This window comes from Colletotrichum phormii (genome assembly GCF_030913505.1).
Source record: "Colletotrichum phormii strain CBS 102054 chromosome Unknown BDP81scaffold_5, whole genome shotgun sequence".
Classification (NCBI taxonomy): domain Eukaryota; kingdom Fungi; phylum Ascomycota; class Sordariomycetes; order Glomerellales; family Glomerellaceae; genus Colletotrichum; species Colletotrichum phormii.
Genome location: NW_026851447.1, coordinates 2,301,561 through 2,316,100, shown reverse-complemented (window position 1 = coordinate 2,316,100; position 14,540 = coordinate 2,301,561). Strand labels below are relative to the sequence as shown.

The window sequence follows — 14,540 nt, the reverse complement described above, 5'->3', positions numbered from 1 at the left end:
AAATAGGGGAAAAGAGAGGCTAGAGGGGGAACCACTTGGTGTCGTCTCACGATCTTCTGCCGCCGGCAAGACCCTGCCAAAAGACCATCCAGGTTGAAGGGTACAAATATACTTTTTCAGCTGGGTATTTCGTTATTTTCTCGTGATGGGCGTGGGTAAGGATTACGGCATATCTGGATGAATTATTCGGAGTATTTCGTCATAGTCCTAGTAAAGAAATTTGGTCACCATCTATACCCGATTCATCATCATGGATCATCTACGAAAATACCTACTCCTTTCTTTAACTTACTTACCCTTACCGCCTGCTTTTCTCCCATCATCAGTGATCAACCACCACCCCGTGAGCTATCCGGGGCGGGAACCCACTCCGATGGGGAGTCCCTCCCCCTTCGGCGCTCGTGCCCCGTCGACCCGCGTTCTCGCCCGCAGTCGTCCGCAGTCGAACCCGCGTGGGGGAGCTATGTACGCTGTACGGTAACGTAAAAAAACCGTCCCTGCGAATCTTCGGTCTTGGCAAAGCAGGGCCTGAAGTTCGGTCGAGCGTGGGGTTTAGGTAGGTAAAAATTCGTGATCCAGCCCGTTGATCCAGACCTCACTTTTGCGAATTTCGCGATTCCATTTTCCCTCGGAGTTATTCAGGACGTGGGGAGTGACAGAGAAAAGGGGTCCAAGAGGGAGAAAGAAAAGATCACTGCCTGTTTAGGGGGAGATGGACATGGGGAGGAAGGGATCTAGGGTTGGAGTGAGAGCATTTTACCTCATAGCTAAGCTTTTGGAACTCGTAAGATGGCACGATGGGATAAGGCGCAGATTGACATGGAGTGTTGGTGATCGACCGGTAGTCCCAGGTGGGGGAGAAGAGAGGACAGGCTGACAGCGAGAGAGGAGACAACAAAGGAAAAGAGAGTTTGGATCTATCTTTGGACTAGAACCATGGATGACGTATATCGTGACTCCGTGAGTGGTAAGTAAGTTTGGTGCTTACTTGGTTCGACTGTCTGGTTCGCCTGTTTCGTTTTTGATATTGGCTCTGGTTCCCTTGGTTCTCACAGGTTTTCAGGCCCAGAAGGGCCGAGCAAATACTCCCTCTGTACTTTGTAGAGCTATACAGGTGAAGATCACGGAAGTTGCGAGCTGAAAATGTGAAATGTTGATTTACCGCAGGGAGGGGGCGTGTATAGAGACGATACGAACGGACTTTACGGAGCACGGAGGTGGAAGAAGGGAAGTCCAGAGAGAATAGAGACACGGGGGGGGGGAGGAGGAGGAGGAGGAAGATCCATCGAACGATCCATGAAAAACTAGGCATCTCAGGTGGCACGGAGATGTTCACAAAGGGAACAGGCATTGTGCTGGTCAAGGGCCAAGAGCGGGAGAGAACAGGAAAATTGTGATGATGAAGCACGGAGGGGAAACAATGGCACGGTAGTCCGGTAGGGCATAAACGGCGCAGGAAGGCAAGGACAGAAGACGAACGAGACCGAGGAGGGCGAAGCGTTCCTGTCACAATTCGTCACAAAAGTAGTTTACAACTTTGAACCCAAGATCCAGAAAGACCGATATAGTTTTGCTATTGCTTCCTGTCGAATGCCCGTTGATGGGACGACCGAAAAGGACCAAGTTACGAAAAAAAATAAAAAAATACAAGGGCCGCGCGCGCTGCCTGATGTGTTGAACAAGTTCGTCAACGAACGCAAGTTCATTGCTTTGATGCTGTCAAGAACGGGCTGATATTGGGAGGGAGTGTGGGAGTTTGATTCGATGTTTTCCTCGCGGTCGAGCAGGAAGGTGATGGAAGCCCACGTAATCTGTGCCTCACGTCTCTCTCTCTCTCTCTCTCTCTCTCTCTCTCTCTCTCTCTCTCTCTCACACACACACACACACACACATCTCACGCTCAGTCCTCTTCACATATCCGTGTGTATCCCGTAAGGTGATTTCCACTTCACTCACAAAGTAGGTGTAGGTGTGTGTGAAGTCGGCAAGGTATATTGTTTGGCGTCAGAGTCACCACATCGCGTTCGGCGCCGCACGTACAAAGTAGTACGTGCAGTAGTAAGGCAGTTCCCTCCTCACACCCCAGCTTAGTGGCAAGCTAGATCTAATCTTGCCAACCAAACGGAAGATCCATCTCTTGTTCGTCGTTCTGTTCCTGGTTTTTGAGTCTGAGAGCGAGACCTCTCTGTCTGAGCCCATGCGGCTCGTTCCTTCGTTCGTTTCTTCTTTTTCTCGCGCCTTCATTCACGCGAACACCAGGAACGAGCGCAGCCCGCTCTCGCTCGAGCGCTCGAACGAAACGCCATGTTCGCGCGCGGGACGGGACAAGAAACGAGAAGGAAAGAGAAAAAGAAACTGGAATTTTTGGAACAGACACTGCCACATGGACTTCCCCAGATCGGAGGCGGCGGGAAGCAAAAGAACGGCAAGATACGTTTGTTTGTTGTCACCGGAAGCTTTGCTTCTGTTCTGTGCGTAAAATCAAAAAGTAAACTGTGAATGAATTGTCCGTGACGCCACGCCCATCAAGGCAAACACACGGCCATTATCGTCCTTCGTCGTAACGTAGTAGTCGTCATCAAATCCCCAGCCGCTTCCATTCTGGCTGGCCTTGCCCCCAACGTACGTTCGGTCTTGTCATCGCCGTCAAGGCAACCACAGACACACACATACGCACATACACTCACGCTCACGGGTGAACTGTTCAACACCGGCACCACGGTGACCACCACCATCTAGCGTGGCGCGAACAGACGGCGTTCGTTCGCAGCCAACGGTCTTCCCCCGAGCGAGCGGTCCCGGGACCTAGGGCACGGCATCGCCAACACCAACACCGTGAAAGGTGTGAACGGGGGAAAAAAAAAGGTTCAGACTAAGACCCGAGAGCTTTCCCCAGGAAACGTGTTGTGTTGCCCACTGACCTCTGAGATCTGGACGTCCGTCCCTCGTAAACCGCACCTATTCTGTATGTTGTGCTCTGCTCTGTTTGTTTTGTTTCCATCTGGACAATGAAAGGCATAAACAAATCAACACTCTTTTGTGACGAACGCTTCCCCATGAACCCGTTGTCCTGACGTTGTCAACCCGCACCCGGCCGGCGGCCACGTTGCTTCCCGTTCGCTCTCGGATACATGGAGAGAGATCTTGCTTCTACCCGTAGTCAATCTGTCTCACAGACACACTTTCGTCTGGTGAAGTCTTGCTTCGTTTGCGCCAAGATAGTAGCGGAAGCATGAAAGAAGAGTTCGTGCGACACCCGGCTCGGTGAATATCGATTACTTCCGTTCGATGGCATAGAATACCGGAAGGATCTAGTGGAAAGAGGGCGGGGGAAACTTCGATAAAATCGCCGAATATGAGCAAGACTAGTGGACTGGCGGACTATGCAAGCCATTGTCATGTGCAGAGAATCTTGGATCGGGGGTTTGATGTCGACAGGCAGCTGGAATCTGTCATCCTTCTGTTTCAGTGACTTTGCTACTTCTCCAAAGTATTGCGGACGCTCATCTGCCGGTCTAGAGAAGCAGCCGAGAAGAAGAATAAGCAATTATTTGGGAGGAGGCGAAAGGAGGGTCAAGAAAAGGTCCAACCGGACGTCATACCGTGCGCGCATGCTCGATCTGCAAAGGGACAGACCTCTTTGCATGCGTCTCGCGACACAACCTGCATGTAACTACCAAGAAACGTGAGAGAGCAAAATACCGATGAATGAGTGAGGAGACTTTTCCAAGTCTTGTTGCGAGTCGAGCGGCAGATGGGGGTTTCTTTGAAGATGCCTCTTCAATCGCTGCTCTCGCTCTCATATCTGGTGTTTGCAAGGAGGTTGTGTAAGAGAGTTCGACCAATGGCGTCGCTCTCGCGGCTTCCGGAGAGTTTACCCATCCTGTGTCGGCGAGAAAGCGTTTATCGCACCCGTTCTTGGGCAAAAAATGGGCAAAAAAAGGACTAGCCGACGGCAGGCAGGCGTCGATCACGACACTACCGGGACAAGTCTGAGAGAGAGAGAGAGAGAGAGAGAGAGAGCAAAACCCCTCGCAAACTGGCTAGCGGAATGCGGAGGAAGCTGCAGTAGTCAAAGAGCAGCCATTACTGTGTACCTGCTCGCGACCCTGTTTCGACGATTTCAACGTTGGACGTTCGGCTCATTCGATGCTGTTCCGGAGCCTGCACACACAAACTCTCTTGAGAGCCCAGCCCTTCGCGGCCACCAGCGTGCGGCATCCGGACCCAGTGTTCGTCTGTAAGGATGAAAGAATTTTCTCCTCCCTCTCTCGGAGGCAAGGAGGACACAGCGCGACAGGCATCGTTTGTGTGCCTAGACATGACATCAACGCACATTGACAAAGTGACTGGTCGATGTCCGGCCCAAAGAGAACCCACCATCGTCCCACGACGTCCGTCCGGGACTCGGAAGACCGACCACCAGGTTTGCCTGCAAACACCACAGCAGTCAGTGCAGGTGTCCGCAGGCAGGAACCAACATCAATCCGTCATGGTCACTCCGCCTCGTGAAAATCCGTAGGCCTGGGGAGGATGCAGTGGGATTTGAATCTCATGTTGGCTCAACTGACACATCGGACGACGTCTGCCGTGGCACACACGCCGCGGGGGGGGGGCTCAAGCGAGACACGCAGCGGACAGCGTCATTATTCTGACCGACAGACCATTGTGACAAGTCGTGAGTTGTTAGGAAATAACTCCGGCGCCGCGCCACAGATTCGCCATGCCGGGCACCGTAAAGGCATGCAGCAGCAGCATGGTGATTGTACGGTTGTGGTTCGCGTGCATGCTGGCCCAGTCGACGACCCCTCCCGAAAGGTTCTCCTCGGCCGACCGATGCACCTTTCCTGCCAGATTGTTCGACGTACATTCCGATCAAGTGACGGCCGTTGCATGGTCGATAGGACCATTGTTCCATGCTGTTGGAACCCCATCGCACCAGAAAGTTTGTCATATTTTCCCCTTGCGATTCGACTTGCAGAAAATCATCATCCGTCGTAACTCATGCGAGATTGAGAGGCCTCGGGGAAGGCGAACCCCTTTCGCGGTAACAATGCCTTTCGTAGTAATAAGTCGGAGGGGGCAGGAAATGGACTCTCTTGACCGACCCGCCCAGTCGAGCGCTTTGACTCCTTATTTCGGGCGCGGCATGAGTCTTTTTGATCAGTCAGTCTCGTCCGCAAGCTGTCGGTTTTACGTCGAAGATAGAGAGTTCCTGCGAACCCCTGGCACGCCGCTACCAGACTCAATCCAACGTGTTGATATCCAAAGGCCAAGGGTGGAGTGCCCGATGCTGGTTCCAACGAGAGCCGGAGCTTGCCCGTATGGTCAAAGGAGGAGAAACCCCTTTGTGATGGCAGACCTTCAGTCTCGTACAATGGCATCTGCAAGCGATAGGTCCAACTTAATCTTCATTGGGAAGCGCCCTGGAGTAATCCCAGGCTTCGCAGCATTATCGATAAGTCGGCAGTTGCCATTCAAAATGACATGACCGAGCATTCATGCCTCTTTGCCCGTGTTGATATTCTGACCTGCCCCGCTTTGCCCCGCTTTGCCCTGCTGCGAACGCCTGCAGGACATGACTGGGAACCGTTGTACTTATGCGTAAAGCACAGTATGGCCAGCGAGGTTTCTCCTGGTAAGGAAGCCAGTCAGTCGCTTTTACCGTCGTCTTTTCTCCGATAGGCTTGATGCTTGATGGTGTATCCGTACTGTTCAGCGTCGACATGGACTCCAAGTCTCCAAAGAGTCTAACTTTGTTAGCAATTCTTCTCCGGATGGCGTAAACTCAGAGTGGGGGGTTCAAAGTGTCTCATGATGACTCGGCACCCGATATATCCTAACACCCCTCCCCCTGCAGTTAAAAAGATGCAGGTTGTAGTTATCGGACGTGAATTAATAATCGCGACGTGATATAGCCGTATTCCACGGCACGTAATCTTATCGTCCTTCATACCACCTTGGCCCCGCCTCTGCAAGACGACGTTGACGTTGATCATGTCAATACAAGCGCTTTCTTGTTTGGATTCCGCTAGCGCGCCTCTTGGGTAGTCAAAATCAAGCGGCGGGTTGGCATTGTCCAGTTGTGACGGCCCTTTGGCAGCCATTGGGTACGAAGTAGGATCTCTCCCACCTACAGCACATTCTCATGCGACTGAAGCTTGCGAGAATCGCGTTATCCATGTCGGTACAACGTACAGAGGCGAGAAAGTCCCCGCGGAACACATCCGGCCAGAGTGGGTGCTTGTCCGCCCTTGAAGATGTTTCAATCTTTACGGATACACACACGTCAACTCCCTGACCAATGGGCGATCCGCGTTTGATTTCCGCTTGACAGCTGGGGCCTCTGTGGCCAGTTTGATTTTGCACCCGTCAAGATTTGTAGCAGTGTAGCAGTGCAGTGTAGTCGAGCAGTGGTGTATCCGTACGGTATTTGTGTCTCCTGGATAATTGATCCTTCTCGGCTCAGGCTTTTGCGGCGTCCAATTCTTGGCAGCCTTGGGCCGCGGCTCATGTTCTTGGAGCTGAAACCGTGGACATCTCCATCCGTTCTGGTTAACCGCGTCGTGGCCTGGCCCCAGCATCGACAGCAACCTTGGGGGCTTCATCGTCGAAACCAAGTTGAGGCTCAAGACGATCAGTCTTGCGGGACGGCAAGACTGAACCCGGATCCTCATACTTGATCAATGCGCCAGAGGCTCTCGTCCAGGGTCCCTTTCACCCCCCTGCGCAACTCGTCTCATACGCGGTTGACGCCATACTTGTTTATTATGGGCCTTGCAATACCAGAGTGTCCAGTCTGGACGTGCTGTCCCGAACCTTAGTCTCGACTTTATCCGCGAGAATCGACGCGAATTTGCCCAGCAGGCGTGCGCCTGATCGACTTGCCAAGCAGTCGATAGCCCAATGCAACTGTAAAATTTGGCATAGGCGGGCAAAGATGAGGGCCATGATCGGTCAGCTGCCGAACGATGTGATGAGATGTGACCCCCATCGATCCGCGTATGAACTAGTTTGGCCTAGAGTTGTATTGTAGCCGCGAGGCGGTCATGATGTATTTTCCATTGATAACAGTGTCGCAGTACACTGTAAGGGCAACAACCAAGGCTCAAAGCCGCCAAAACCTGGCTGCCCCTCCTCACGCTGGCCCTGGCTTGCGCGCCTCGACAGCTTCGGGCCTGGGCTAGAACGCTCGTTCCTGACTAGGAGCTAGTGTGCGGGGGACGGAGGACCCTTTCAGATCACTGGCCAGTGAGAGAAGCAGTGAGAGCGCCCCTGGGTTAGGGATCGTCCTCCCCCAGCCTCCTCGAACACCATCCCATCCCATCATCCCCTGTGTCTCTGTCGTGGGTCACCTCGACTTCAGTCTCTCAGCGTTACTTCGCGCTGTCTGCGATGGCCGTACGTACCGTTTCGGACGTCTTGAACCCGCTGAGTTCCCCCGCGTCTGTTCAGATGTGTGTTTGACTCGGCCGTGGAGCTATCTCTCTGCTATCTGGGGTGTCTTCGGAGATTGTGCTGTGCATATCATGACGGCTCTTGTGTTGACGGCTCTTGTGTTGATGGCGTTAGGAGCATCAAGCCCATGTGGATGATTAGCCACCGGAGCTCCATTCGAGCCACGCTACGACAGTGAGGATAGCCTATGTTAGTATCCGTAGCCCACTGGAGCGAGGTAGCTAAAGAAATCCATTGAATGCGCTGCCTACCGAGTCGGGACTCAGTGCCAGACGTCTCTTGGCATTGATGATTTGCACACTTGCCGGCCCGATACTTGCGAGAGTTGCCATTGACAGCGTATTAGTTCGAGTACGGGGATGAAAGTCAGGGAGTACAGTAGGGACTGGCGTGGGAATGAGGGGTCTTCGTATCTTTCGGGTTCCATCGATGATACATCGGCCGCGTTAGACAAGGCTCACCGGCCTGTAACGCCCGTGGTGTAGTGGAAGCAGCCGCCCTTAGGCAGGGCGTCTGAGACAGAAGAGCGTAATTGTGCCGCTGAACCGCCTCGGGTTTTTTTTTTTGGCACACGATGCCGGCCCTGGGCTGTTTCTCAAAGAGATCATCAACCTGCGTAGTGTTGCAGAGGCGGAGACCATGGGGTAGATTCCTGCTTCCTAAGCAGACGTGTTTGGGCTTCCACTAGTGCATCTCGGCCTGCAGCGCCGTTCCCTAGTAGTGATACTGTGGAAACCAGCTCTCACTCTCGTCGAGACACTACGACACCGCTAGCGGAGGGTCGCGTAGACAACGAGTCAGTTGCGACTGTGGACTTGGAAGAACTCTGCGGAGGAGAACCACCAATGTCCCCGGGGCTGGCCCCCGGGCTGACATGAGTTCAGGCACGCGGCGTGTGAAGGACGGCGACGGAAGAGGCACGATATGGTGCGGACTTGCGAGTCGCAGTTCGCATCTCGCAACCGAGCTGCAGTTATCACCGTTGTATTTTCCAACTTGACACCCATCCAAGGTAACACGGTGAACCTGGAATTTAGTGGTCGGTGGCAGGCCTTGTGTGTCAGTCGCCCAGCGTGCTCAGGCCACAATTTCCACAGCAAGAAGAAACACACACCGGGCAGGGCATGCTGCGCTGTTTGCTGCAATGACGGCAAAGCCCGCTGTCAGGTCAGGCGAGAGCGGCGGTCAATGGATCCGGTTGGAAATGAGGGCGGATCATGACAGGCATTGCCTGCCTCGCCGGGGTGAGAAGACGATTCTTCAGGTGACGACCTGAAGCAAGCCATATACGGATAGCAAGCCTTGACCGATGAGGCCGGGGCAGGGTCCGGCAAGGCTTGTCGATGGTGCAAGCTGAGTGGTTTCTGACTTCTGAGTCTTGACAGCCAGAGGCTCGAGACGAACAGGCCCAGCACCGGAGTCGGATGCGAGATTCGAAATGAAGGCAAAGAACTGGGTCGCGGCTGACAATAGGAGGCAAATAGACGTTCGGCAAGGTACTGTGTAAGGTATTCTGTCTCCGTCCGGCTGTCAGCCCCCTTCCAGAGACCCGAAGGAATGGAACTGCGCGGCACAGGTGAGCAGAGAAAGCCAAGTCGGGCCTGGTGTGTCCCCTGGGGGCCGTTGCTCACTGCTTGCTGCCCGTCGACATGGGCTCAGGGCTGGCACGCCGCACAAGGGCAGCTTGCTTGCTTGATGGCCGTGGCGTGGGATGATGCAGCGGTTTCCATTGGCTTGGGATTGGTGTTGCCCGGTTGGCAGCCATTATCCCTTGCCATTGGATAAGACCTCGTCCACAACCGGCATCGGAAATTTCCCTCATCCTCTGCCCAGACACGTCAGGTTCCCAGCTCGAGGGAGCCAGCAAAACAGACTGACCAATGAAATACCCGTGTGTCGCTCTATTGGGACATGGCTTGTTTGGTTGTGTGTTGCCCACGAGAGCTCCCCCTAATCTGTAGCTTTGCAACGGTTGTGGTCGACGTCACCACTACTCGAGACCAAGCACAACGGCTCAAGCACACCAATCGTTACCAGTGTCTTCGTTGGAAGCCAATATCCAACCGTTGCTCGGCCATCAATAGACAGCTCTGGTTGGCGTGCTTTGTCGTTATAAAAGGCGATCCCTTGGTTTAGGCAAGCCCTTGCACCCTCCTGGCTTGCGACGTTCCGACGGCTTGTCACACTCACAACTCGCTTCTGACCAAGAATGCCCACAAGTGAGTGACTTGGGCAATGTTCAACTGCCGCAAGCCCACAAATCTGTTCTCGTTCATCGTGCCAACTCCAAATTGCTCTGTTTCGCCGGTTGCCAAATCCACCGTCAGTCTCGGAACATCGCGGCATTGTGTAGTTCAATATCGCCGTGCCCGTAATTCGAAATCTGTTGCTGTACGCGCTTCAATAGGAATTAACCAGGGAGTGCCCCGGCTCCACGCCCCAGCCAGTCTGGAAAAAGGCACCGTCCTGTCCCACTGCCTGCCGGCCACGGGCATACTTACATGTCGTGCGTTGAAGCCAAATATGCTTGCCATGACGCTCTTTCTGAGGTAGTTAGAAATCTGTAATCCTTGAACCATGAACACTACCCTGCCAGTCTGTGGCCGTAGCGCTGGAGACATGAGTGCCTATCCTTGCGAGAGGTTCATGTTTTATCCACAGACGAGGTCATGTCGAGGAAAAGAATACCTATCTCCAGCAGTTCCTTCCGTCCATCCTCGTCAACGAGTATCCGTACAATATTCAACACGGCCGAGGGAAGTGGGCATCGAAAATCGAAACCCCCACATGCAGTCCAACGTTGCCCTGGGATAGCTTGGTATTTCCAGGACCGGGTCGTATTGAATAGGAAGAAATGCCACGGCGGATACCAAGAGCAGGCAAAAAAGGCCAAGGGGGTTGCTGTCAACGTTTGATGTGCACTCACGGATGAAATAAGCCTGGGCCAATTGCTGAACTTGTCTGTCGAGGACCAAGGCCCACCAGCCTAAAAGAATTGGCACTCTTGAATTGCTGAGGGGTTTCCCGGGATGGTGTCGTCGACTGTATGAAGATCTCTTTGAAGCCAGTTTGGACGACATGCTGGGCCGCCGTATTTCGGTGCCGGTCTCTTTCACAGTCCGTCTGACGAGACTGCGGGCTTGATCCTTGATGCCTTGGTTCTGCGGCCGCCAATATGCTCTAGCGGCTGTCCAAACCCGAAATATTCAAACCTTTTTCTTCTTTGATGACATGCCGGCAACGAGCGATTCAACGAAGATTCATCCGGTAACTAGGATAGAGGTTCGCACTCGGCTTTGGAGTTTGAGGTTATTGTTTGACTGTTCATTGCGATATTGACGTTGAGTTTTCGTGCAGTCAGGCCAATCCCAGTGAAGTGAGGCCGCGAGTTGTTTGTTTGAGAAGGAATCTTCAGGTACAGCCACGGACCACACAAAAGAAAAAACCCAGGCATGCCTGCGGCCTGCGCTGGCCGGCGATCCAGGTTTCATCAGCGTATATTCCATTCTTCTGCCCACACAAACCCACAGAGACTCCGACTAAGGCGAGGACACGGTGTCGGCATATCGTGAGAGAAAGGGTTGTGATTGTCCTCTTGGTTCTTGTCGGGTCTTTCTTTGTATGCAATATGACGGGTTTCTCCCAACCCTCCCCCAATCATTTCTCTGGACAATTCCCAGTCGTCTGGTATTCAGGTTGACCAGCACGCCAGATACAGCTTCGAGAAGACTGGATCTCGTTAGACCCAGTGTATTCTTCTTTCTCAATCTTCTTCAGGTCCTTGTCTCCGGATCGTGGCGGCGAAAATTGGAGCAAGTCCGATGCGTCCGTGTCCAAATTCCCCATCCCGAACAAGGATTGTCTTCGGTGCTGGGTGGCTCGCTCTGGAAACAACGGCTCGATATAACAGCCGGTAATTCGGCCTCAGCCTCGAGAATACGCGGCGAAGGAGCAATCTAGTCCAGCCGAAGCGTGGAAGATTTGAATATGCTTTTCCCCCATTCCGTGTCTCTAATACGGAGACTCTTTAATCGACGAGAGACATGTAATGCTTTCGTCTGATACTCCAATTATCATGGGCCACCCCCATATGTACTAAGCGGTGGCACGTGAGTGCTTTGGGTGCTTTCGAGGTATTCGTACGGATATCTCTTCAGCCCCTCGACAAGTCATACCCTGCCTTGGGTTCCAACTCGCATCGCGAGTCACACACCCTGCATCGCGATATTTGCATCTCTTGGAGCTCACAAACTCTGTGAGCACTCTCTCTTCATCCGGGGCCTGCTTTCGTAATTATCGCCTCAGTCTCGCAGGGAGACTCAAGCAACGAACCTCGGTTTGGCAAAATCTGGGACACCCCCAGGTGAGAGTGTTGTATATCTCATGAACGACCCTGCAAGAAGATGATATGAAATCACCCCCTTGGCCAATCAGTAATTGACTGGGTTCCGTATTCATGCATATGGTGATGAGGGAGACGCAGAAAGATGGAGGCAGGTACGAGTAGACGTGTCAGTTGTGTGACTGAGCGTAGCTGCAAGCTTTGCCCCATGGATTCCACTCGCCGCTTGGCTATTATTCTTCATATCGGCCCCTATCAGATGCTTGGGACCGCACGTCCGTTGCGACGGACGTGTATCCGTATGGTCTCTCCGTATGATGCTGGAAAGATCTCCCACGAGGGTTGTCCAGATTCGTGCGAGGGTAGAGCGGGCATGCTGCCGTAGAGGTTATCCCAGAGCATCGCGGCAGACGAAAATTGGCGTGATAGCTTGGGGGGTTCAGGGCGGTGACGAGCTAGTCGTTGGCAGGGTCGTATAGCAGAGGACGTGCGCCGCAGGAGCAGTCCAGGCCCCCTGGGTGATAGACTTGGGATGGGTGGAAGACGATCTCTGCGGAAGCAGAATTCCAGAGCCTGAGTTGGCGGAGGCCTGGATGAGATATGGATACACCCACAGGCAGACCTGGGTCCCTCGAACACTCCAACAAGTGAGATCCACGGTAGAGAAGGGGTGTTCCCTTCCAGACGGAAGGAACAAAGATGACTGGCAGCAGGGCCTACCAACATCGAAATGCTGGGCAACGCAAAGGGCTGGTCTGGTCCGAACTGAAGCGGTGCCGAGCGAACTCCTCGAGCACTGTTGCCGATTTCAAAGTACATCCGTAATAGCCCGTTACGCAGATGATTGTGCCCGAGGAATGTAGAGTCTCTAGTCAAGACCCGAGACCTAAACGAAGCTTGCAGTTTGCGACGCCGTTAGTCTATTTTGAAATGAAAGAGAGTGTGAAACGGTCAGTCGAATGCGTGTGGCTGACGCCGATGCTGATGGGGCACCGGCTTCGCTGCGTGAAAGCTATTGGTCGAGCCAGTCGTTCCTGCATAGGGGCGGAACCTGCATGAAGGTACGGATACCCCTATATTTGGTGAGTGCTAAGGTTCCTCGCCCCCCGGACAATGGCGGGCCTCTGGAGCTCGTGGAAGATGAATTCCAGCTCGGCGCAACCGTGATTACCAGGTGAAGATTCTTCATCCCGTCATTATATTGCGGAATACGGTCAGTATCCCATGTCTACTCTGCAATGATGGCATGATAAGTTGATCCTGAATCTGGACGGATATGCGACAAGTCGGTGGGCGGAGGCAAGAATTAGAACACGGTTGACGATGATCCGTAAAAATGGCCCAAGGGGAAGGCCAGAAAGCTGCATGCAAAGGGCTGCCGGGCCGCATTGCGCGCGCTGTGGAGAATATACCGTTTTCTGAAAGGTTGCCTGTTCTCGCTCTTCGTGTGAGGCAACGCAGGCGACAGGTGAAATTCAACGGTTCAATCAACAGACATTGCTTCTGGAGACCAGGACTAGGTCCGGCGATGAACTGATGATTCCGATATGGCGATCCTTGGGCAATTGGTTCCCCAGACGGGTGCAGCAACTCCTTGCTATGGTTCGGGTCGACATGAACGGCGTAAAGTTTGCTGTTGAGACCGGGTGTCGGAGTTGCGTCCACCTCAAGCTAATGCACGCCCTTTCACACAGTAGAGGCGAACGCATGGTCTGTGGTAGTGGCCGTCGCAGATCGGGCAGTTCTTCGATAGCAGTGCAAAGCCACAGTTGCACTCTACGTGTGTGACTGATGTGATGTTTGAGAGGTGATTGACAAATTCCATGTCATGTGTGTGATGGCAAATGTTGTCGAGACATCTCGGACAGTGGAAACGTGAAGGATCCATGGCGAGCAGCGAATACCGGCGCCATTGGAACATGTATCGTGCCTATAGAGCCAAGAAGCATGTGAGGTTTGTTGGGATCTGCTCTTATCGGGCGTGAATAGATGGACAGGTGCCAGGTACCACGCATTGCCGTACTCTACAAGTAGACCATGTAAAACTGTCGCATATACGCATGTCGGTTGGAAGAGACAGTCGTGGAGTCTAGAAGAGAGGGGTATAGATCCGAGTCGAGAGCGAGTAGTCGGGGAGGTCTGTTCGCGGCTCCCGTTCCCCAAGACCGATCGGGATGTGCGTGGCGTCAAGTTCGAGGGATCAATTTTCTGCTCGCCACGTTCCTGGTCTCTGACGATGATAGTGAGAGAGCTAACCATGACGGGGCGCTACAGCCGAGATGACGAACGGAGAGCATTCGCCTTCGTTGGCAGCGTCGACGACTTTCAAGTGGACATTGGTTGACTCGTTCTTGGTGGTGTTTGGCCAGGCGGTGTCCGTATCTTGGGCATCTCGGATGATGGATCATTGTCTGTCACTAGCGGGTCTGGTTATTTTCAGGACACGGCACGGCACAGTGGTGGGCCTCGCCAATGCAGTGAACAGACAGTCATCAAAGTCAGAGAGGGATGGTCTGCGGTCTGCCCCGAGCAGAGGGAGAGAGGATGGTGTCCGCATCGGTTACGGAGATGGTGGTATTGGTGGTGGTGGTGGTGGTGGTGTGTGAGGTTGTCGAGTAGTGTTCATTGTTGGGGAATCCGGTCGTTCCCATCACGTTGGTGGCCTCTGGGAAGAAGCCGCTGGTTGCCTGCTCAATGCAGGAAGAGGATGAGGGGGGTTCTGTGGCAAGCACTGCCTTGG

General features: G+C 53.5%; 5 protein-coding genes across 5 annotated transcripts; 1 reads left to right on the top strand and 4 right to left on the bottom strand.

Moving 5' to 3' along the window:
- Positions 1-1,263: 1,263 nt before the first annotated feature.
- BDP81DRAFT_422147 (uncharacterized protein) lies at positions 1,264-1,876 on the bottom strand. Its single transcript, XM_060589967.1, has one exon. The coding sequence runs from the start codon at positions 1,704-1,706 to the stop codon at positions 1,530-1,532; it is 177 nt and encodes a 58-aa protein (XP_060448559.1). The 5' UTR covers positions 1,707-1,876; the 3' UTR covers positions 1,264-1,529.
- Positions 1,877-4,606: 2,730 nt separating this feature from the next.
- Positions 4,607-5,505, top strand: BDP81DRAFT_422143 (uncharacterized protein; the record flags this gene model as incomplete). Its single annotated transcript, XM_060589966.1, has 1 exon — positions 4,607-5,505. A coding segment is annotated over exon 1 (763 nt), but the record flags the coding sequence as incomplete, so codon positions are not given.
- A 3,040-nt stretch (positions 5,506-8,545) lies between these two features.
- Positions 8,546-9,322, bottom strand: BDP81DRAFT_185822 (uncharacterized protein). Its single transcript, XM_060582349.1, has 2 exons — positions 9,143-9,322; positions 8,546-9,021 (listed from the first exon to the last, which is right to left on the bottom strand). Exons 1-2 carry the CDS (start codon positions 9,234-9,236, stop codon positions 8,627-8,629), a joined length of 489 nt encoding a protein of 162 aa, XP_060448557.1. The 5' UTR covers positions 9,237-9,322; the 3' UTR covers positions 8,546-8,626.
- A 2,414-nt stretch (positions 9,323-11,736) lies between these two features.
- Positions 11,737-12,802, bottom strand: BDP81DRAFT_185808 (uncharacterized protein). Its single transcript, XM_060582348.1, has one exon. The coding sequence runs from the start codon at positions 12,617-12,619 to the stop codon at positions 12,056-12,058; it is 564 nt and encodes a 187-aa protein (XP_060448556.1). The 5' UTR covers positions 12,620-12,802; the 3' UTR covers positions 11,737-12,055.
- Positions 12,803-13,211: 409 nt separating this feature from the next.
- Positions 13,212-13,858, bottom strand: BDP81DRAFT_422130 (uncharacterized protein). The gene has a single exon (XM_060589965.1). The coding sequence runs from the start codon at positions 13,719-13,721 to the stop codon at positions 13,467-13,469; it is 255 nt and encodes an 84-aa protein (XP_060448555.1). The 5' UTR covers positions 13,722-13,858; the 3' UTR covers positions 13,212-13,466.
- Between the last annotated feature and the right edge of the window lie 682 nt (positions 13,859-14,540).